We start from the raw sequence: 24,287 nt of genomic DNA on the forward strand, positions 1-24,287 counted from the left end.
TGCGGTGCATCAAATCGTCTGCTTCTTCCACGGAGCGAAGCCGCATAGCCGTTGCCGGAGAGCGCTGACCTTTTCCTGTGGACAATTTGACTTTAAAGTAATTACCCGTGAGTAGACCTGAAGCGGAAGAATTGGATTTCTAAATGTTTAATTTGGTATCGTAACGGGGAGGTTCAAAACAGGAAGTCCGCCTTCCCCTTTTGTAAATAGACTGAGGCAATGAAGTTGCAAGCTGGAGTACTGGAAAGTCTTTTGTAAAAGATCAAATTTCCAATGGTAAAGAACATTAAACCCCCTCTTGGAGGCAGGAGAAGAGAGGGGGAAGTTGAGGATTGAGTATGCCTGCGGGAGAGAGCGAAGAGACTTAAAACACCACCGCTCTGACCCTGGAAACGGGCTGCTAGTAGGACTGACGTCTTTTGGAATGTTCATTGACAGCGCTTAGAACGTTCATTGACAGCTAGTTAAATAAGAGAAATACATTGTTTCTACTGTCTCCGGCTGCTTTAAAAAGGAGTAAAAGTAACTGAAAATTGAAACTAATTTGAAACTAATTTTGGATTGTTTAAAAGAGGATACTATTGAATATTACAAATAGAAACTGTTTCCCCCTAGTGGAAGCCTTTGAAACCGGTTGCTTTACAAGAGTTGGACTAGGGGAATTTCCAGCTGCAAGTTAAAAACCGTGAGACTCTGGGACTGAACTTGAATCTTTCAAATGTTATGGTAAATGGAAGAGGAAAAACAGACCAGTCAACTGCTGACAAAACATTAAGGTCTGGGAGGACTTGGTAACAATCCAGGAGAGGTCTATCATGAGGCCCTCCTGTTCTTTTTGTTGCTGTCTTTGTACTAGTATATTTGAAACTAAGAGGAATGTCGACAGAAGAGGCTTTGGTGGCTGCATTATATAAGATAAATGACTCATTGGATCAGCTTCACAGGAAAATGGACATGATAAATGCGAAAGTGGATGTTTCAATTGCTGAGGTTGACTTGAATGCAGGGAGTATGGATAATACCAATATAGAAACCACTCAGAAATTGATACAAGAACCTATTTTGATATGGCAAGCTGTGGAGGAAGTCATGGAAAAAGCTGTTGCTGCTGAAGGTAAACACAACTGGAGAGAAAGAGAAAGAGAGCCCCAGCCCTACAGAGGCAATTTGATGAACATAAGTTGACGCTCGCTATGACTGAACTTAAGGAAAAACAGACGAATTTGAGGATTAGAGTTCACCTTTGGTGGACATGCCCAAGGATTAAGACACTCTGGGAGATGATTCATAACGAAATGAAAAAGGTATTTAAATATACCCTTTTGAAGAAACCAGAGGCCTCTCTCCTGGGCGTGGTCGGCCAATTGGTGTTAAAGAAGGATAGAATTTGTTTCATGTATGCAACAATAGCAGCAAGAATATTCATTGTGAAGTACTGGAAGACACAAGATTTATCCATTCGGGAAGAATGGCAGATGAAGTTGATGAACTATATGGAATTGGCGGAAACGACTGGCAGAAATCCGAGACCAGGGAGAAGAGCTGGTGGAAGAAGACTGGAAAAAGTTTAAGACTATTTATAGAAATACTGTAAAAATAATGAATGTTAGAAAAATGTTGGAATGAAGTTATATGGCTTTAGTAGAAATGCTATAAGGAATCAAGTATAAATAGATTAATAGTGTATTAAAGGGAAAATAAGGTTAGAATATGTTAAGATAATTATAGGATAGAAAACAGAGGAAGATGGAAAGGAATTGCTGAAATAATTAATAGAAGTGGAAAACAGAAAGGGAGGTGTGAGGAGGTCGTGGAAATAAGGGAATGAAAGATAAGACATTGAAATTGTTCTGTGTCTGAAATGGTTTGTGTCATGCTTTGTTAGTTTTTTGTTTTTCTTTTTTTTGTTCTTTCTTTTTTTTTGTCTTTCTGTTTTGTTGTGTTTAAATGGTTGAAAATTAATAAATATTATTATTTTTTAAAAAAAGATTTATAGCCGTCTGATAAGGACAGTAAAGGTTGTTTCAGCTTGGACTAAGCTGCGAAATGGACCTTTTGGAAGGGTAGAATCCCAAGTCCCTGAGTTACATGCCTGATGCGGCAGGTCTTTGCCGAGAATGTAGCCCTGATTTATGTGCTACGAAGGGAGGAAATACCCCGATGCTTATGAAGCAGATTTGCGCAGCGGCAAGCTTTGTCAAAACAATAGCTGGATGTGAAGCATCAGCTATGGGGGAGCGGGAAATTTCCCCGGTGCTGCGTTGAAGTAGCAGGCATGAACTTTGAGAAGATTGAATCTTCTGATGCATTCCCTGTGTTGTTTGGGAATGTGGAGGAGCAGTGGTTTTGTTCCCGAACCTGCAAAAGCAGTTTGATGCTGTGTCAGATGCCAACAGCCAGAGTGTGTGCTCGGCAGGAATTTCATCTGCGACACACTTGGACGTTCCAAGTTGGCGACGGACTATCGAAGATGCCGGCTGGACTTTGCTGTCTCAGATGCCCACATGATCTGGGAGGCATTGTTTCCTGAGGCCCAAAGTGTTGGGATTTCAGTTCCCACCAGCTGCGAGCAAGCAGCTACATTGTTGACATCATGTGATGTCCCTGAGTGTGAGACAGGAAGTCTCAGCCAGTTCTCAATGTTCTCTGTGTAACCGGGTGGAGTTACTGGGAGTTGGTCTTCCGCTTCTGGATAGAAGCAGAGTCGAGTCGTAGACTCTTGTGCTGTACTGCTCAGGCGAGCAGACATGATTTGTACAGTCTTAATAAAGTAGCAGTCGACTACGGACTGTTCTCTTTCTTCTGTGATGCGGTGCCAGGAGAAAGTGAGTGTGCTTCTCTCACAAGGGAGGAGTCGCTTATTAACAGCCTCTCTGGACTGAGGGAGAATTCCAGCCAGAGAGTGAGCACTGGAGAATGGCCCCAGAGTGCCTGGGAAGCTGGCAAACCTCCCGGGCGGGCGTTTTTCCTCCAGTCGTGTTTTGAGGTGTTTTGGAGGGAAGTTGCATTGTTTCCTGTTCGGGGGGAGGACTCTCCAGAATGGAAGGGGAACAAGGGGAACTGACTGTGACGTCATCTGAACCATCACTGCAACCAGCAGGTGGCGCTGCTGTGGTCGAAGCAGTGGAAAGTTTGTACTGTGAGAAGTTTGGATGCGATTCCAAAAGCCCGGACAGTTTGCAGCATTTGCAACATGAAGCAAGGCCAGAGATGCAGAGCTTCAGCGCAGAGATGGTGACTAGGTGTTCCAGAGCAGAGGTGCAAGAATCTTTTGTGCTAGATTCTGAGGTGGAGGCACACCTTTGTGGAAGACGGAACTGGTTCACCACGTGTACACCACAGAAGGATTTAATCCACCAGTCGAGTGGAGATTCCTTGAAGGCACATAGCACCTGGACTGTGGAAATGAAAAGCTGTAATGTTGTGATGTCTAACGTGTTTTTCATTCCAGGTCGAGAAGTCCAGCTGATGCAACGCGGCTGATCTGTTTCAGACTGTTTCATCACCGCACTCACCTGATCTGGCATCGCAGGTTCTACTGTGCAAAATGGGAGCCTTAGCAATTGTCAGCTGGCAGCGGAAACAAACTAGGACTGCTTCAGGAAAATGCACGTGGTGAAAATGAGGACTGCTAGGCCCTCGTGGGCCGCCCCCTTGCCCGCTTGCAATTGGCCGAGTGGAGAGCCAGCCAATCAGGTTTAAATAATAATAATACAGTTGTGCCTCAGCTCCCGAATGATCAAAACTAGAGAGTGTTCCGTTTTTTGAATGATTTTCAGAAGCTGAACGTCCGGCACAGCTTCCGATTAGCTGCAGGACGCTCCTGCAGCCAATCAGAAGCCATGCTTTGGTTTTTGAATGGTTCCAGGAGTTGAACGGACTCCCATAATGCATTCTGTTTGAGAACAAAGGTACGACTGTAATAAAATGGATTTTTTTGAGGGGGGAAAAGGTTCCAGAACTCTGCTCCTGAGAGTTCCTGCCAAAAAAAGAGGCCTTGAATGAAACCATTATCAAACTTTCACATACCTCAGTTGGCCTAACACCAGTCATTCCCTGCCCGTCAGGAGTTAATACAGGAGGTACTACCATAGCAGAGTTCCTCATGGATGCCATTTCATTGGCTGCAAAACACAGGAGCGGGGGAAGACATCAAAAACAAAGAAGAATTAAGAACAGCTTGGCTGAATCAAATCCAAGGCCCATCCGGACCAGTCTCCTGTCTCTCACAGTGGCCAACCAGATGCCTCAATGGGAATCACCCAAACAAGACATGATCAATACAACCAACTGGTATAATAATGGAAAGAAGAACAATGGTTTCCCCAGTATTCTCACTGCCCTCACCCATTTCACAACAAAAAGAATGCATTAATATTGTTAGTTCAACTCATATTTTCTTCCTGCCATCTGGGTAGTGTGGACAAATTTCTAAACAAATCTCATCCTATTCTAAAGCATTTGATAAACCTGGCCTTCAGGTGGAATGGTTTCCTCTATCCCTTCATTCACCTGTCTTTTTCAGGTGTGGTTTCCCTCACACATAGAGGGGAGAACCTTTTGGCCCCTCCCCCTCTATCATGTCCCCGTGGCCCCTGAAGCACAATCCAGTTGCTATAGTTTCAAGGATTGCCATTTATTCCAAACTGAAAGATGTTGGGGTGGATTATTTAGAACATTCTATACCATACTGCCAGAAAAGGAAGAGCATCTCCAACTCCTTACCCATTGCAGACATGACATTTGGGCTGACCCCCCCGTAGAGCTGTCTTTGAGCGGCATCTGGCAGAGCCACCTCTGCCTCCAGGGAGTTTGTGGCTGGCACCTGATCAAAGCAACAAAGATGAGTCATTGGAAGCCTACAGATAAACGGCACCACTGCGGTGCCCTCTTGCTTCGATTTCCCATCCGTCAAAACTGAAAACGTTTTAATTTATGTGGCTGCCTTGTCTACTCCTTGTCGCTCATCCTCACAAGTAGACCCACTGAAATTAACGGGGAAGGTGACTACTGCAGTCAGTGGGTCTTCTTCAAGTATGACTTGAGTCTGGATTCAACCTGAATTCAGTTAACCTGGACTGTACATTTTAAATCTGCAAATTATTAACTAGTGCACCAAAGACTAATAAACACCTGATTTTAATTAGTGGGGCTGTTTCACCACCACCACCACCAGGCTATTTTGGCTCACTGTTATTACTGCAAAAAGGAATGAACAGGAAATATTAGACACGGTCTTGATTCTTTCCAAAAGAAAGGTAGCTTTTGTTTACTAAACACTGACTACGGCAAGTCAAGTCTGGGGCATCACCGGTGCACAGATGACAGGATATACTTAGAAAGTTGATGAGATAAATTATTATTTTTTTCTTAACGATGATCTGTTTGTAAACAGCTTTGAGGCTGTCCGTTTCCTTCAAAACTGAGCAGAATATAAATTTCATGAACTAAATAATAAATAAGAACAGGTTCTCCCTCCTGCAAGGGAGAAAAGGGAGCATGCCCCCACAAGAGGATCCTCACCATCAAGTTTCTGTCAGTATCAATATTAAAATGTAGCACTGTATCCCACTAAGCCTAATTATCCAGGGAGCACCTTCTTAAGCTTTTCAGCTGCCACCTCCCTCCACCTCCATTATTTTTTTAATTTGGACATTGTTGGCCAACAGCAGTAAGATCTGGATAAGTCTCATAGGCAAGACCTTGTTCTTCTGCCACTTAATTTAGGAGGATAGTATCAGTAGAGCCAACTGACTTCACTGGTTCTACTTTCTTAGTCCTCCAGACAAGTGTTGCCACGGGGATGGCGAAACTTGTGAGGGTCTCTGAATGTTGCTGGACTCAAACTCCCATCGTCCCCAGCCCATTACCATGCCGGCTGATGGGAGATGAAGCCCAACATCTGGTGGGTTACAGGTTGTCCATTAGGGCTGAGCAATAGGTGGTTTTCAACATTGTGATATATCAGCAGCTAAATATTGTGAGGTACTGATATATCACGATGTCTGAAACTGCCTAGTCCTACCCTATAGCACTCCTGCTTGAGGGAGCTAGAGCGGTACAGGGGCTTGAAAAACTGAGGGGTGGGTAGCCACCTGCCCACCCCATAGCTGATCAAGCCGGGGGGGGGGGACGGCGTTAACCTGTTCTGCTGAGGTGCGGGCAGCTGCGCATGTGCCCCTCAGCAGAGTAGTTTAAACAAGCTGCCCCTTGCCTTCAGCTCGCATGAGCCGGAGGCAGGGGGCTTGATCAGCTGTGAAGCAGGCTTCCTTAAACCACCTGTCTCTCAGCTGATCAAGGCCATTTTGAGCTGGCAATGCATTGTGATTCCCTAGGGCGAGGTGCGCTGTGCTGGTGGCGGCTGAGGAGTCGCAATGTATTGACAGCTCAAAAAGCCTGAAACGAGTATCACAGTCTGAATGTCATGGGAAACCTCCTGATGCGACACTCCTATCACCCCTGGCCATCGGCCATATTGGCTACTGCCCCTCCCCCCAAAACAGTGGTATCTACTTCCCACTGCCGTTTAAGGTAGGTGCAAGGAGAGTGAGAGAGAGGCAAGCCAAAGACCAGTGATCTAGAAGAAGCCATTTCCCTCCAAGTTGCTTAATACAAATCAAAATCAAAACAAATATTTCTTTATGCAAGCTCTGATTACAGGTTTAAAAATCTGTCTGAAACATATACGTAAGTACCGGAGCACCAAGCCTGCTTCAGCTGGCCTGTCTCCTCACTCCCACACAACCATCTACCACAAACAGCCATATTGGGAGGCTTCTGGTGTTGCCTGTAAGCCACCTTGAAAAAATCTGCAAATTGACAGGCAGGGGGTTAACAAGTGGCAAATGTGTAGTAGCACAGCACAGGCCATGTTCTTCTGGACACTCCCCACCCGCTGGGCACTCAAGGAATATTAAATACTCATCTCTCACCTGCCTGACCCATGCCCTGGCAGAGCGGCGCCCCATCAGGAAATCCTCTGCCAAAGCCACCATCTCAATACAGTCTTCTGGCCCACACTCCTTGACCCAGCTCTGGACTTCAGGTGGCAACATGGCCAGGAGCTGCTCCTGGATTATCATCTCCAGGATCTGATCCTTCGTGTACTTGTCCGGCTTCAACCATTGGCGACAGAGTTCTTTCAGCTGGTTGTAAATTCTTCGCGGCCCTTCCAGCTCCTGGTAGCGGCACTGTCGGAAGTGCTGGCGCTTAGACTCCCTGCGGATGGCGTCTGCTCGAAGGAGGGCGATCTTCACCTTCAGAAAGTCAGTCCTGTCCCTGGGATCCAGCTGGCAAAAGAACTGCTCCACGCCGCCTCTCAGCGCTGGCAGGAGCCGGCCCACCCACTCTTCTCGCGGCCACCGGCAGGCTTCGGCAACTTGCTCAAAAGCGGAGAGGAATGTCCTGGCGTCGTCCCATGGCACCTGCTCTGTGGGCAATGAATTTGCCCTTCCCGCATGAGGCGGCTGCAGTGCATTCAGGAATTCTTGCCACTGAGCTTCCTGTTGCTGGGGCAGCCCAGTTTCAGGCGGCTGAGAAGCAGGCCTTTGGGGCCCTTTAAAGTACATAACCTGTACAATTTGGGGGACTTTGCCCGAGCCGTCCGAAGCTTTCTCCATATCTGCTCTTTGCTTTTAGGAAACCCAAATTTCACAGCTATGTGCCTGCCGATAGCTTGAGATATTGTCCTGGTCTTGGGTTGCCTGCCCCACCTGCGAAGCGATATTAAAAGGTGGGTCCTGCCAATATTTCAATAGCAACTCCCAGGGTACTCAACAATTGGTCTGTTCTTCAAAACCATCATCTAGAGAAGAGGCCAGAGGGGATGGGGGAGTGTTTCTGGAAGTTAAGTGGAATTCCTGCCTGCATGAAAGAAAAAGAAATTTTTATTTTTATTATTTATTTCAGCAGCACGTTATGCTGTTGTCTGGATGTTGTTGGAGTACATCTCCCTGCTAAGGAATGTGAAAAAAGGATTAATTCTCCCCAAGTTGGCAGAAACAGTTTGCCCCTCCCATAGTACAGCGGCAGGAATCTGGTTTTGTTTTATGTAGATGACATTGTGTTTTTATTCACAAGCCGATCAGAATGCTGAATCTGAAAAGGTAAAGATGAAAGCAATGAAAGCTTTTGTCTGAATTAAAAGGCAAGATCCAATCGTTAGAAGCACTGAACGTGGCATATTGTAAATTGTTAAAACTCCTATGGTAACTGATTTTCAGAAAAATGTTGAAAGCAAAGCTTTTCAACAGCCTGAAAGGTACAGATGCACAATTAGTTCACTGTGCATTTTGAGTAATATTTCAAGAACTGATATAAGCAGTGCAGTAGGAATATTTAGAAGAAAGATTGCCCTACTGAAAAAGACTGGTGTGCAGTCAAAAAAAATAATCAGATACACGAGCAGCACAGTCGACCGCAATTTAAAAGTCTCAGCACAAGGTTCTGATGAGCTGGAAGTTTTCACTGATGCAGATTGGGTGTCTGATCTTAGTGACAAAAAGTCCACATCAGGCATAGTGATCATGTGTAATCAATCATAGATTGGTTTAGCAAGAAGCAGAATCTGGCAGAAATCTGTAGCACTCAAGTGCATAAGTCTGTCCCCTGCATGTCATGAGGTAACTTGCTTTAAAAGCTTGTTACCTGACATAGGCATGCAAGTGCAAAATGCTATAAAAGTGTACAATTAGGCATGTATTAGCTTTGCAGAGATGCACAAGAGAACAAAACATATTGACATTAAGTTTAAACGTGTATATGATTCAGCAAAGTGAAATTGAACTGGTGTACTGTGCTACTGAATAAGTGTTTGCAGACATATGGACAAAACCGCTAAAAATAGAAGTTTGTACAAAGCTTTCACAGAAATTAGGACTGTGCTGGAATAAAGTTAAATTTAACATATAATGGTATTTAGCAAACTTATAGATTGCATCTTGTCTTATATGTTCAATATGGATGACTTCCTGTAATGTGTAGGAGGCGATAATCAGTCAATAGTTTTAAACCTTCTGTCTCTGTTTGGCTGAGAAGTTTTATTGCCTTTTAATCAGGCAAAGAACAATTCGTCACACCAGGAAAAAGCTTCCCTTGCACAATTCCTCTTTGTTTGCTCTTGGCTTTCACTGGCAATTGTAGGAAGACAAGAGCAGCCATTTTGTTTTCTCTTATTCACTGGCTCTGCTCTGATGCTTTTTACACATTTCTTTTTCGTCTAGTGGCTGAAACCTTCACAGCTGCTGAATGTTTGCACCCTCAGCGGCTTTGAAAGCAGATTCAATAATTTACTTTATTTATCTAAAACACATTTATAAGCCACTTAGTATTTTTTTTATTAAAAAGAATCCTAAAACACAAGTACAAAAAACCCAGAATCATAAAAACAGCATTCTAGAAACAAATAAATGCAGGATGAAGAGAGAAATACAGTACTATGCCGGGGAAAGCCTAAGCAAAAAGATATGTCTTTGCAAGTACAGGGGACCCTCAGGTTACGTTACCTTCGGGTAACATAATCCTTGGGTTGCGAACGTGGCAAACCTGGAAGTGTATACTTCCGGGTTTCGCTGCGTGTGTGTGTGCAGAAGCGCTCAATTGTGCCGTGCGTGCACACAGAAGGGCACCTCCGGTTACGAAGTTTTCGGGATGCGGCCAGGCCTCCAGAACGGATCCTGTTCATAACCGGAGGTGCTACTGTAATCTGAAGCAACTGATAGCTGCTGTTTCACATACAACAGAGGTAAGGGCATTCTACATTGCCAGGGAAAAGGCAAAGAAATGGGTCACTGATTAAAAAAAACAGTGTCAGTGCTGTGAGGTGGGGAGAATCTGAGGGAGGCTTGTTTTGCCACTGCAGGGACTCCATGTTTGTTGAAGTATTGCTTTGGAGTTTAGCTGGTTCTTCAAAAATATTCCACCCCAGCCACAAGATTTCCTTCTGCACTAACAACAAAGGGTGCTATCCCCCTTACCAAACCACAATACCTTTTGTAGTACACCTCCACTAATTTACCTCTATCCTATTAAAAGCTTTACCCAAAACACTATTCCTGTTGGGCCAGCTGTTGGCCAAGAATGAAAGAGGGTCGTGGAGAACCAGAGCTGAGGAAAGCAAGTCAGTTAGGAAAAACAGGCCTCAATGCCACCATTTCCATTTTGAGATGGAAGTTATTGCAACTTCAAGATCTCCAACAACTATTTATTTCCAAGCCTGCTAGCACACCATAGCCTGAAAAGGTTTGAAATCCACTTCTGGGTTGGCGCCTCTGGCAATGGCGGATTTCCTCTGATCGGGAGGAATCCGCTCCGTGGAAAAAAGGGTCTGAACTGCCACGGTGAGGCGGAGACCCATTAAAAACCACAGGCGGGAGAAGCCTGTAGACGTGGGATTCGGCTGGCACCTTTGCGCCTCCCCTACTCGTGGGGAAACCCTGTTTTGGGGATCCGGAGCGACGTGGGGTGAGTGGCACAGTGCTTTGAATCGACTGCTTCTTTCACGGAGTGAAGCCGCATTGCTGTTGCCGGAGAGCGCTGACTTTTTCCTGTGGACAATTGGATTTTAAACAACTACGCGTGAGTAAAACGGAAAATTGGATTCTTAAATACTTTAATTCGGCACTGAAACAGGAAGGTTATAAACAGGAAGTCCGCCTCCCGTTTTTGTAAATAGATTGAAGCAAAGACATTACAAGTTAAAGCCTTTGAAAGCTTTTGACAAAGGATCAAATTTCCACCGGTTAAAATACAAAACCCCCCTTGGAAGCAGGAGAAGAGGGGGAAATTTTGCATCTAGTGAGCCTGCAGGAGAGAGTGAAAAAATCAAATTACCACTGCTCTGAACCTGGGAATGGGCTACCAGATGACGTTTGGAGAGAGTGCTTTTGACAGAACGGATTTGACAGTTAGCTAAATAAGAGTAAGATACTGTTTCCATTGTCCTTTTCTGCGTTTAAAAAAGAGGAAAAGTAACTGAAAATTTATCTTTAATGCTTGAGTTGTGCCTGAAAGAACTGATACAAGTGGAGACTGTTTCCCTCTAGAGGGAGCTTTTGAAACTGTTACAGGAGTATAACTGGGGGATTTCCAGTTGCAGCTAAGGATTCTGAGAACCAGAGCGCGACCTTGGACTATTTAAAAATGTTGACAGGAGAGGCCATTGTGACTGCTTTATGTAAGATAAGCTGTTCGCTGGGACAGCTTCACAAGAAGATGGATGACATGACTCTCAAAGTTGATAATTTGGAACAGAAAGTGACCAACTTGAGTCAAAAAGCGAACACCAACACAGAAATAATTCAGGACTTGGTACAGGAACCCATTTTGGCAGGACAAATGGTGGAGGAGGAGGAGGCGAAGGAGAATGCTGCTGTTGTTGAACATAAAATAATACAAGTGAGATCTGTGGTTTTACAGAAGCAAATTGAGGACTTTAAGTTGAGGCCTTCTATGATTGAATCTAGGAAAAGTCAGACTCCGAGGAATGGATCCCGGCTTGGATTAAAGAAGGAAAGTTGGAAAGAGCCCTCTATGCACGGATTAACTGACTTTTGGGACATGGACTTAGGCCTGGAGGAGACTGAAGTTTTGGGGGCCTTTGGAATCGGAGGAATTTTGAAATATACCCGGAAATACTTTATGGACTGTAGCTTTAACTATGGAAATTTAGCTGATCTGTTCAGAAGGAAGAAAAGGATTGACAGGTTGGAGTTTCCCCGAGATTTGCTCTTTAGCATTCAAGTAAATGAAGAAGACCTGCAGAAGGGACTTGGAAAAGAGTTAAGAGCCTCGGACATAAGATCACCAGGTTGATGGACTTTATGGAATTGACGGAAAGGACTGGCGGAATCCAAAACCTGGGAGAGGAGATGGTGGAAGAAGATTGGAAAATTTAAAGTTTATATATAGACTTATGGTAAAACTAATGAGAGATAGAAAAATGGTGGAATGATTTTTTATTTTTTATGGGCTTAACAGAAATGTTATAAGGAGTTAAGCACATATAAGTATTTTAGTTTTAATGGAAAATAAGGTTAAAAAATACGTTATTTACAATATCACAGAAAATGGAGAAAGATGGAAAGTATTTGCTGAAACAATTAATAGAAGTGGAACACAAAAAGGGAGGTGTGAGGAGGTCGAGGAAACAAGGGAATGAAAGATAGAGTATGGAAAAGAGATGTTGTATGTTTAAATTGTTTTTGTTTTGTTCCATTCAGGGTTAAGGTTAGGGAGTGGGGTTTGTTTAGTTTAGTTTAATGTGTTTAGTTTTGAGTTTAGGTTGTGTTTTGCATTGTTTATATATTGTATTGTATTGTTTTTTTCTTTTTGTTTTTCTCCTTTGTTTTTTCTTCTGTTCTTTCTTTTTTGCTTTTTTCTCTCTTCTTGTAATCTATAAAAGTAATAAATATTATTTAAAAAAAAATAATGAAAAGGTTTGAAATCCAAATGCTCCTAGGTAACAAATTTTAAGTGACACGTATGAACACAACGGGAAACATTTGGAAATCTGTTTATTCTACATTTCCCTGTCAGTTATCAGCAAAAAACAAAACAAAACACTTGGAAATAGTCCTAGTTCCTTTCTTAAAAACAACCCCACAACCCCCCTTTTAATTAAAAAAATGAAGTGATGTTTGTGAATTGTGTGAGGTAAATCTATTTCACAGTCGAAGTCTGGGAAAGGGAGGCCTGTTCTGTGGAACAGGATTCCTGTCAAGATGAGAGACGCACTCACTATCTGTACTTTCCAGAAAAAATCTGTCAGGAAAATCCGAAGTGTTTCCTCATGGAACACATCCCTCTTGATTTAAGGTTCCAAGATGTTTAGAGCACAAGTGGGCATAAAAGGGGGGAAGTAAAGAAAAAAGAAAAAATGTAATGGGGGGAAATGTAGTGGGATTAAAAAAAAAAAGTAATCAGATGAATCATTCCCAACAATGCAGCTGCAGGCTTCTTGTGACTGTCTTATCAGTATTGCCGGGCAGAAATAGCATGTAGATAAGGAGCTCAAGTTACAGCATTCCGTATGGGATAGCACAGAGTATGGAGTAGTGAGGAAAACTGAAGACTTTGTAAAGAGTTGCAGGAAAGCAGCTTCGAAAGCAGCTGATCTCAGGACTTGTGGACTCTGTCACGGCAAGGACTTTGAAGCAAGGAACCTGCTCTGGGCTCAGAGAGAGAATATGACTTGTAAGATCTATAAATAGTTTGTTGGTCTTGGCCTAATAAAAACAACCCTGCTAAACAGCTGTTTCCTGTGGAGAGTTTAACCACTGAGCTTTTGTGGCACGCACACCCAACACCCAACATACTGGAATAGCTCGGTATGAAAAGGAGCTACCGCATTTTTCGCTCTATTGGACGCACCGGACCTTAGGAGGGGGAGAATAGGAAAAAAAATTTTTTTTCTTGTTCTCCCCCTCAAAAACAAGGTGCGTTCAAGAGCAGGCCCTGCCGCTGCCCCCCAAGCTTGTGGGGCTGGCGGTGGGGGGAAGCGCTGCTTTCCCCCACCGCCAGCCTCAAAGATCCCTGAAGCCTTTGGAGCGCAGCTGCACTCCAAAGGCTTGAGGCTTTGGGGACATCCTTTGTAGCCTCCGCAGAGCGGCGGGGTGCCTTCACCCCGCCGCCCTGCGGAGGCTTTGCACAGCTATCCCGAAGCTGGAACAGCGAGACGGAGGGCTGCGCAGCGCCCCGTCTCGCTGTTTTGGATTCTGGGACAGCCTTTCAAGCCTCCACAGGGCACCAGGGTGCCTTCACCCTGCCACCCTGCGGAGGCTTTGCGCAGCCATCCCAAAACTGGAACAGCAAGACGGAGGGCTGCGCAGCGCCCCGTCTCGCTGTTTTGGCTTCGGGGACAGCAGGCTGCTATCCGCAAGCCTTGGGAGCCCGGCAGGAACTCCCGCCGGGCTCCGCAGGCTTGCGGACAGCTGCCCGAAGCCTGGGGTGCACAGCACCGCGCTCCCTGGGCTTCGGGCAGCTCTCCGCAAGCCTGTGAAGCCGGCGGGAGTTCCCGCCAGGCTCCGCAGGGTTGCAGATAGCTTCCTGAAGCCTGGAACACGAGAGGGCTCGGTGCGCACCGACCCCTCTTGCTCTCCAGGCTTCAGCGAAAGCCTGCATTTGCTCCATAGGACGCACACACTTTCCCCCTTGATTTTTGGAGGGGGGAAAGTGTGTCCTATAGAGCGAATAATACGGTAATTTCCCATTGAGCGAGGAAATCACTGGTGCAAGGTCAAATGAGTCAGTTTCTGTGCTAATGTCACAGAACTCAAGCTACATCCATGTGATTAATGTATGTCGATTGTGCTTTTGGAGTCTTGGAATTAGAGCAATGGTGACACTCTCTCTCTATGTAGCTGTGTCTGAACTAGATTGAAAGCTGGAAATTATTCATTTTACATTGCACAACTTTGTCAAGAGTTGTTTGCTGTATCTGTTACTTTATCAGCCGTAAAAGCATATGGAGCTTACTGACCCTGCTTTCTGTGTGGCTGTTTTTTGCTGCATGCAAGAGCAAGACCAAGATCCACACTACTGCACTGTGTGTGTGTGAGATACCAGATTCCCAACAGGTTATGCGCCCAGAAGTTAGTTGTAGGTCAAAAGAGGATTGGAACGCTCTTCAAAAACTGAGTTATTTACAAGGATCGCTATACAGTGGTACCTCAGGTTAAGTACTTTATTCGTTCTGGAGGTCCGTTCTTAACCTGAAACCATTCTTAACCTGAAGCACCGCTTTAGCTAATGGGGCCTCCTGCTGCTGCCACGCCGCCGGAGCACAATTTCTGTTCTCGTCCTGAAGCAAAGTTCTTAACCCGAGGTACTATTTCTGGGTGGGTTAGCGGAGTCTGTAACCTGAAGCGTATGTAACCTGAAGCGTATGTAACCTGAAGCGTATGTAATCCAAGGTACCAGTGTGATTAAAAATGGGACTATCTATAGAGTAAGCAAGGAAATTTCAAACCTCCACTGATGTTGACAGCTTAATGTTGGGAACAGCGTTCAAAATTAGCTGGGTGCCAGTCATGTTTTGCGACAGACAACTGGCCTTTTGCGAGGCAGTGATGTCCAGGCGTCCTTGTTTGGCACCTAACCTCTCCACCTGGCTGGCATGGCTGCAAGGCCAAACAAGTCAGTTGGTCTGCAGGGCACCAAAAGATATGCCTCTTTTGGTGCGACGCAAACCAGAGGATTACCCGCAGCCAGTCACCCCCACCCCAACTGGACTTCAATGGCTCCGTGGCTGCCTGCGTCCGGTTTTGTTGGGGCCGAGGGAGTGATTGTTGAGCCTACTCTTGAGGCTACTATTCTAAGAGCTTATGTAGCAACACTGGATGCTGACAAAGACATTACAGAAAAAAATTACTCTCAGCTGGGGAGCTTAACAATATGCGAGGTGACCCTTCCTAACTTCCAAAATGCTTTTTGACCTTCTAGGGCAGAGGTCGTCAAACTAAGGCCCATGAGCCAGATATGGGCCACCGGGCTCAGTAATTCAGCTCGCAAACCTTGCGGACCCCGCTTGGTCAGTCCCCGCGCGAAACAGGCACGGCGCAGAGGCCATTCCGCATTGAGATTGACTTCCGCGACGCGGCACAGCTTCTGATTGGCTGTAGGAAGCTCTTGCAGCCAGTCAAAAGCCGCGGATGCCTCTGGGCGGGCAGTGCCGCTGGCACGGCTTCCGATTGGCTGCAGAAGCCACGGACGCCTCTGGGCGCCACCCCTTCCTTCCCGCTGAGGTGGCCGAGCAGGAAGGAAGCGGCAGCGGCGCGGAGGCTGCTTCCGCCACCCAGACCAGTGGCATCTGGGTACCACCTCTTCCTTCCCGCTAAGGTGGCCAAGCAGGAAGAAAGCCACTGGAGCGTGGAGGTTGCCTCCACCACCCAGGCCAGCGGCATGGGCTCTGCGCCCCGCCAAGACAGAGGACACCAACACTGCCAAAGACGAGGCAGCATCAGCGGCGTGAGTGGCATAGGCGGGGAGGCTTTCAGGAGGGGGGATGCTTCGGGAGGCGATGGGTCCGGCCCCCACAAGGTCTGAGGTACAGTGGACTGGCCCCCTCCTGAAAAGGTTTGCTGACCCCTGTTCCAGGGGGACAGTGGACATGATTTTCACTGCTCAACCACAGAAACCCAGCATCACTTGAGCTCTGCGAGTGCAGCTTTCTCCCAACTGAGGTGTAGAGTGTTTGAGAACCAGGACATTCACAGGGAAATCAAAATGCCTTTTACAAAGCTTTTTTTACAAAACAGTGGTACCTCGGTTTTTGAACAGCTTAGTTCACGAACTACTTGGAACCCTAACACTTCAAACCCGGAAATGAGTGATTTTTTGGAATCCAAAGGTACTCCGTTCGGGGTGTGCACTTCGGTTTTGACTGCCACACTTCCGTTGCCTGCTCGCTTGCCGCCTGACCTGGGCTTCCCTTACTCAGGGCTGGCTGCATTGGCCACTGGTGACACCCGGAAGCAGAGAAGGGGGTTGTGGATGCTGCAGCCACGGTGGCAGCAGAGGGACCCAACGCCGGGGAAAGGCAGTAACATCCCTTGTCTGCTCAGCACGGCCTTCCCTCGCTCAACGCCAGCCGCAGCAGAAAATCCGGACGCAGAGAAGGGGGCCACTATGGCTGCAGCATCCACAACCCCTTTCTCCGCTGCCGTGGCCGGTGCTGAGCGAGGGAAGGCCGTGCCAAGCTGCCACACCCTGGTGCTGGGTCACTCTGCCGCCGCCAGGACTGCAGTATCCACGACCCCCTTCTCCGCTGACAGATTCCCCTGCCGCGGCCGGAGCTTAGCAAAAAAAGGCTGTGCCAAGCTGCTGCTCCCTGGTGCTGGGTCCCTTTGCCGCACCGCGGCTGCAGCATCTACGACCCCCTTCTCCGCTTCTAGGTGTCGTCAGTGGCTGGTGCTGAGCGAGGAAAGGCCTTGCCACTGCAGCAACCACCCCCTCCTCCGGTACCTGATGTCGCCCGCGGCCGCCACTCCGGGCCCCAAAGCAACGCCAAGCGACTCAGCCCCAGAAGTGAATGCCGCGGTATTCCCTCACAGGGCACGGGACGGCCAGCCCTGAAGAAGGGGGGAGGGGGGGAGGGATCCAAAAAGGCTGGTCTGGGGGGCGGGGAGAGAAGCCAACTGGCTCCTCAGAGAACTTCTGTCTCCCTTTCCTCCCCCCCCCCATTTGAACTCCCCCTTCACACACCCCGCTCACTTATCCCTCCAACGGCAATGGGGAAATCACTCACAGTTTTTTATACTGGGTAGCAGATTGAAGTTTGGTCTACTTCTTTCATTTTATGGATCAATGGTCTCGTTAGATAGCAAAATTCATGTTAAATTGCTATTTTAGGGGTTGTTTTTAATTGTCTGTAATGGATTAATCCATTTTGCATTACTTTATATGGGAAAGTGCGCCTTGGTTTTGGAACGCTTTGGTTTTGGAACAGACTTCCAGAACAGTTTGAGAACCAGGGTACCACTGTACTACAGCGGAACCTTGGTTCCCGAACAGCTCCATTGTTGTAAATTTTGGTTCCCAAACACCAAAAACCCAGAAGTAAATGCTTCCATTTTCAAATGTTTTTTGAACCTGAACATGAGACATGGCTTTCACTGAGTGCAAGAAGCTCTTGCAACAAATGGGAAGCCGCACCTCAGTTTTCAAACTTTTCGGAAGCCGAACGGGCTTCTGGAATGGATTTTGTTTAAGAACCGAGGTACCACTGTACCAACTGTACTGTATGCTTGTGAAGCATAGACCAGTTATAAACACCATCTCCAACTCATGAAAAGATTCCATCAATGGTATCACCGAAAAATTCTACACATCACTTTGGAAGACAGGCGAACTAATGCCAGTGTACGGTCATACCTTGGGTTGAAGTAGCTTCAGGTTAAGCATTTTCAGGTTTCACTCCCCGGCGACCCGGAAATAACGGAGCGAGTTACTTCCAGGTTTTGGCGCTCGCGCATGTGCTCAAAATGACATCACGCACATGCGGAAGCGGTGAATCACAACCCGCTCACACAGGTTGCGTTCACTTCAGGATGCGAACGAGGCTCCGGAACGGATCCCGTTCGCATCCAGAGGTACCACTGTACTGGAATAATCACCAGTGTTGAAGCAATGATTCTTCCACATCAGCTTTGTTCGACTGGGCATGTCGTGTGGATGCCTGATTATTGTCTTCCAAAGCTACTCTATTCCCAACTCAAAAATGGAAAGCGAAATGCTGGTGGCAAAAACAAGAGGTTTAAAGACTATTTCAAGGCCAATCTTTAAAAATGTAGTATAAAGACCAACAACTTGGAAACACTGGCCTGCGAGCGCTTCAATTGTAGAAGAGCCTTTTAGCAAAGGTGTCAGTTACTTGAATTCAGGACAAAAGGGAAAAACATGCTAAGAGAAAGGCACACTTAGCAAACCCTCACCATGACCAACTCCAGCCCGGAAGGGGGGGCTGCTAGGGGCACTTTGGAAGACAGCTGACAATACCATCTCTCCGGCTCACACGAGGTAATTAAGAGGCTAATGATGGGAGTAAATTAGCCTCCTGAATTTTCCCAGGGGATGGGAAAATGCTGCCTCGTCCGCGGTTGCCAATAAATCACCCCCGAGTTCAAAAGAAGGAGGGGGAGCACTGGACGGAAAGCCCTCGAGTGAGTTTTTGGATCTCCTGGACACTACTTCTAAGTGCGATCCTAGTTGCATTGCTCAAGATAAATAATTGGAGAAGAGTAAATGCACATGTTTCGAGTGAAGGAAAGGCTGTACTGATTGCTAATTAAATCAACCACTGAGAAGCTGAGTGACGGGTTGGACCGAACAGAAGCCTACATCAAAGAAGCACAGCTATGTCGGTATGTTGAAACAGATCGGAAAGGGGGGGAACTTTTCTCTTTTTCAATATGATTTACCTAACAACCCCCCCCCCCAAAGAAGAACCGCCACATGATTGATAGCAAGTGAGATGGGAAAATAAACTGCGTGGAAACAAAATTATGAACCAAAGGCTTTGTTTTGCGGAAGATCTGGAAAGGAAACGAAAGGCTTTTGGTGTAACACAGTTCTAATTAGGAACCACCATTATGAGACAGACTTGGTTGCAAGATTTACAGTCAAAGGGGGAGAGGTGCTACAGTTTTGCTATCATATCTGAATTCCACGGCTGAATTGGCTACAACTCCCCTGGAAAGGCTGATTTATGGAGCAACTGGTCTGGGAAAGTTAATGAGCAGACGCTTAGACAGTAATTTATGGAAACTGTCGAAATGGTGCCTGCCGTTTGAATAGGACTTTTGGATCAGCGTGAAAACCCACACAGGACTATAATAATGTTTGCTTCAACTCGCTTGTGGAGATAACTCAAAGGTTACTAAGAAGAAATGATAACAACAAGAAGATTGGATGATGGGATTTGTAAAGGGTAACAATAAAGAGATGGAAAGATGGGACTTGTGAACATCAAAGCAGCAGAAATATGAGATGATTGGACCCTTTCTGAACTCGAAGCATGGGTACCCCCAACAAAAATTTAAAATTCGGTTAAATATTTGGAGTTTATTATGTATTGGTATAATTTGGAATTAATGTGATATGATTGGTTTGTTAATTGGAAATTTAATAAAAATTATTTTTTTTATATAAAAAAAAGACCAACTCCAGCCCGGAAACTCATGTCCCCACTGTAGAAGGACGTGTGGATCCAGAACTGGCCTCCACAGTCACTTACGGACTCACTGTTAAGACTGTGTTCATGGAAGACAATCTTACTCGGCTATGAGTAATCACCAAAGAAGCTGACAGCTGCGCCTAAAGGCACAGCTAGGGGCACACAGGTGCCCGCCCCTGCACTGCTGGGGATGCTGCCAAGGAGCTGCGACTCAGAGCCCCATCAGAACTGCAAATGGAGAGCAGCTCATTCTGTTGCTCCAATTTCTTAAGCAGCTCTTGCAGATTCCGTACTTTGGTGTTGGTGGTGCCGCAGCTCCCAACAAGACTGTTACCCTTGGAGCTACAGCAGAATAAGCATAAATCACCTGATGGGTGAGGTAATCATTGGTGCTAGGTCAAACGAGCCAGTTGCGATGGTAACGGCACAGAACTCAAGCTCTATCTGTGTGATTAATGTGTGTCAGTTCTGGAGTCTTAGAGTTAGGGCAACAGGGAACCTCTAGTAATAATACCTTTATTGTCAATGTACAACCTGTGTACAGTGGTACCTCTGGATATGAATGGGATCCGTTCCGGAGCCCTGTTCACATCCAGAAGCGAATGCAACCCACGTCTGCGGGTCGTGATTCGCTGCTTCCGCGCGTGACATCATTTTGTGCATGTGCGAGCGGCAAAAACCAGAAGTAACGGAACGCGTTCCATTACTTCCAGGTCGTCGCGGAGCGCAACCTGAAAGCGCTCAACCTGAAGCACATTTAACCCGAGGTATGACTGTACAATGGGACGCGGGTGACGTTGTGGGTTAAAGCACAGAGCCTAGGACTTGCCGATCAGAAGGTCGGCAGTTCAAATCCCCGCGACGGGGTGAGCTCCCGTTGCTCGGTCCCTGCTCCTGTCAACCTAGCAATTCAAAAGCACATCAAAGTGCAAGTAGAGCAATAGGTACCGCTCCGGTGGGAACGTAAACGGCGTTTCCGTGCGCTGCTCTGGTTCGCCAGAAGCGGTTTAGTCATGCTGGCCACATGACCCGGAAGCTGTACGCCAGCTCCCTCGGCCAATAAAGCGAGATGAGCGCCGCAACCCCAGAGTCGGTAACGACTGGACCTAATAGTCAGGGGTCCCTTTACCTTATGACTGTACAATGAAATTAAACGAGCCTTCCCCCTCCCACAAACACTCAATCTCATTGCACTCTGTGTGCTTGTTGCACAACACACCACCTCACAAGTCAGTTTGCGCTATGTTACTTTCCATTCAACAGCCTAACAGCCCACGGATAGAAGCTATTTTTTAGCCTGTTGGTACAGCTGATTATACTTCTATATCTCCTGCTCCAGGGTATAAGATTAAAGAGGTGATGGCCGGGGTGTGAGTCATCCCTGATCCCTCTGTATCACTATGTAAAAATATAACAGTTAAGGGTCCCTGGATGGTTAAGTGCAGTCAAATCCAACTATGGGGTTGCAGCACTCATCTCACTTTCAGGCCAAGGGAGCTGGCATTGGTCTGTAGACAAATTTCCGGGTCATATGGCCAGCATGACTAAACCGCTTCTGGCGCAAGGGAACACCGTGACGGAGGCCAGAGCTCATGGAAACGTTGTTTACCTTCCCACCACAGCGGTACATATTTATCTACTTGAACTGGAGTATTTTCAAACTGCTAGGTTGGCAGGAACTGGGAGCTCACCCCATCGCGGGGATTTGAACCACTAACCTTCTGATTGGCCAGCCCCAGAGACTCAGTGCTTTAGACCACAGCACCACCCACGTCTCTATGTATCCCTATATATTTGTGACAGAACTAGCCTGAAAGCTGGAACTTATTCTTTTTACCTTGGGAAAGACTGAAGAGAAGTCACCAGATTTTCCCGCACCACCCAACACCCCAGGTGTAAAACCGCGCCAAAAACCACAAATCAAACGAGGGGTAAAAGGGGTGAAACCCAATCCATCCCTTGGTACAAATGGGACTTACGAGCACCCACAAACGCTAGGGGTGTGAAGTCACACAACAGCTTGGGGTTCCGACTCCCATGAGGCTGGACAGTGGGAAAGACCTCTGTCCCACACCCATATTCTCTTTGACCCCGAAACACACTGCCCTCTGGCCTGCTATGCCTTGCAGAAGGCTGTGTGTGGAATGGTCTGTGGCAGTTGCCCCGCCGGAGGAGCCAGAGCGGCGGAGGACCGTGTGCCAACGGACCAGTTTTATACATCCTTTTCTTTCTTCCCTTCTTTCCCTCCCCCCCCCCCACTTGCGGCCAGAGAGGTTGGTGGCGGCTGCCCTGCCAGGAAGGCTGGATCTATAGGCAGGGATGAGCCACATGCTGTTTGCCTGAGTCTTATTCCCCTCAGTCTATTGTTTTCTTTGGTTTTCCTCTCCCCCCACCCCAATTTCCTTTCCCCGTTTCCCCTTTCTTTTTTCTAAACCCAAGAGGGCTGGGTTCGCAGGTCAAGAAATGCTGTGCACCAGCTAATCAGCCCACTTGCCATCTCTCCCCTCAATGAAGTGCAAGAGTAGCAACCACCACTGACAGGCTCCTTGGCCCCCAGACCAGCTGAGGCCCAACCCGTGACAGCCGATTTGGGTGAAAATCATGTCCTTGACCCCACTGCCCAGCCCCAATAGAGGTCTAAGTCCTCTAAAAAAAATTATTTTTTTAAAAAAATTTTTAAGCTTTTTTATACATGCATATGTGCACCCCCCTTTCCCCCATATATCTATATAGTGTTTTATCATTTTTAAATTATTATTAATACAGTGGACGCTCAGGTTGCAAACGTGATCCATGCGGGATGCACGTTCGCAAACCGCAGTGCCGCATCTGCGCACATGCGGGTTGCAATTCGGCACTTTTGTGCTTCTGCACATGCGCAACCGCCGAAACCCATAAGTAACCCGTTCTGGTACCTCCGGGTTTTGGCGGGTCCATAACCCCAAAAAAACGCAACCTGAAGCGCCTGCAACCCGAGGTATGACTGTATTCTGCTGGGAGCCGCCCAGAGTGGCTAGGGAAACCCAGCCAGATGGCCAAGGTATAAATTATTGTTATCGTTGTTATTTTGTGCGTGTGTAATTTGCTCCCGCCACCCTCTCTGGTCCCACCCCGTCTGTGTCATGTATGATTACCTGTTGATTCCTTTATGTGTCTTGTTTGTCGGTTGGTATGTTTGTTTGCCTGTCCCTCACTTGACTACCATACGTGATGCAGCCACTGCGCCCCAGGCGAAGTCCACGAACCAACCAGCCTACTCCTGGAAAAAGCCACCCAAGAGAAGAAAGAGCAGCATATAGGCAGACAGAGAAAAAACTATAGTGGACCCTCGGGTTACGTTACCTTCGGGTAACATAAACTTTGGGTTGTGAATGTGGCAAAACCGGATGTGTTTGCCACTTGCACATGCGCAGAACAGGCACCTCGGTTACAGATTCCGTTTGTAACCGGGGGTACCACTGTACACAAAACCAACACCAGTAATCAAGATGTCTGGGAATCACAGCCCAAACATGACAAAAATATTTGCCTGATCCAAATGCTCTGAGAAAGCCACCAATCAATACAGCAAGGAAACCCTCTGGGACTGTCTCACACGAGGAAGATTCCCCTTCCATCAGATGAGCCAATACAGGCAACTCCCCATTTTAGGCAATTATGTGTATGCGGGGGGTGGTGGGGTGACCCCACATCAATGGGTCTAGAGCCTGCCCATCCCTGTTGTAGCTGAGTGGTTTGAACCACAAACTTGAAACAACTTCTAGAGATGCTACAGCAGTACATGAGGAATGAAGATCAGCTTCAAAGGCCAGCCAGGAAATGCTTACTCTATAAAAGCAAGCAGCTTTTCAAGATATTTATTAACCGTCCAGAACCCAAAATCTTTGAAGAAAGGATCTGCTATCCCTGAAACAAGAGCCAAGATTGTGCCAAACACTGAAAAAACAAAATGATAACTTAAACCTGATTTGTAAGAGGATAGGAAAAACAAATTAAATTCCAGTGTGCTCTGCCTATTAATCAGCCTGGCGTACAGCTGAATACTTGAGATAAGAGGGATTACAAAAGTCCACAAAAGGCAGCAATGTTTCTTTTTCCCCTTAATCAGAGTTATCACTTGTATTCCTTGCCAAGAGCCCAAAGGCAGGAGCTTGCCAGAAAGCAACTTGCTCTGAGTCAGCCAGTCACAAAATGGCCGCTCACTAAGTCAGTTGCAAAATGGCCGCTCACTAATCAAGGCACAATTATGTTCTGAAGCCTTATGAGACTCTAGCTATCTGCATACAGAACGCAACAAGCTTTCATCAAAGTACCAAATCCTCAGGGGTTTGAACTGCAAGCCACAAATGTTTTAAAATAAACATTTTAAGTAAATTTAACACTGAAAACAAATGCTCCAGGGAAACATCAGGAGGAAAAAAAATATTATATAGAGTTTGATGGGGATTGAATTTTGGAGTTTCTACATGCAAAGTGTCTACTCTACCACTGAATGGCCTTTGATTTAGAAAAACCTTCAATTTTGCAGGCAGTTCAATGCTAACCACATTGCTTAAACAACCAGTTAATTCAAAAGGACTAAACTTGCCTTTTATAGCACATGCTTAGCTACATTCCC

The 24,287-nt window shown here is 46.5% G+C and overlaps 1 protein-coding gene across 3 annotated transcripts in view; it reads right to left on the reverse strand.

Annotated features, from left to right (window-relative positions):
* LOC308469323 (uncharacterized protein) overlaps nucleotides 1-24,287 on the reverse strand; it is a 52,740-nt gene that overhangs the window by 24,703 nt on the left and 3,750 nt on the right. For all 3 annotated transcript variants that reach the window (XM_080991576.1, XM_080991575.1, XM_080991574.1), the window contains exons 2-4: nucleotides 6,933-7,863; nucleotides 4,726-4,825; nucleotides 4,030-4,124 (exon numbers count right to left, since the gene is read on the reverse strand). In XM_080991576.1, coding sequence (XP_080847702.1) covers nucleotides 4,030-4,124; nucleotides 4,726-4,825; nucleotides 6,933-7,619 — 882 coding nt within the window. In that variant the 5' untranslated portion in view covers nucleotides 7,620-7,863. The remainder of the gene's footprint in view (nucleotides 1-4,029; nucleotides 4,125-4,725; nucleotides 4,826-6,932; nucleotides 7,864-24,287) is intronic.

The sequence above is a fragment of the Podarcis pityusensis genome (assembly GCF_964106645.2).
Source record: "Podarcis pityusensis genome assembly, chromosome: 2".
NCBI classification, from domain to species: domain Eukaryota; kingdom Metazoa; phylum Chordata; class Lepidosauria; order Squamata; family Lacertidae; genus Podarcis; species Podarcis pityusensis.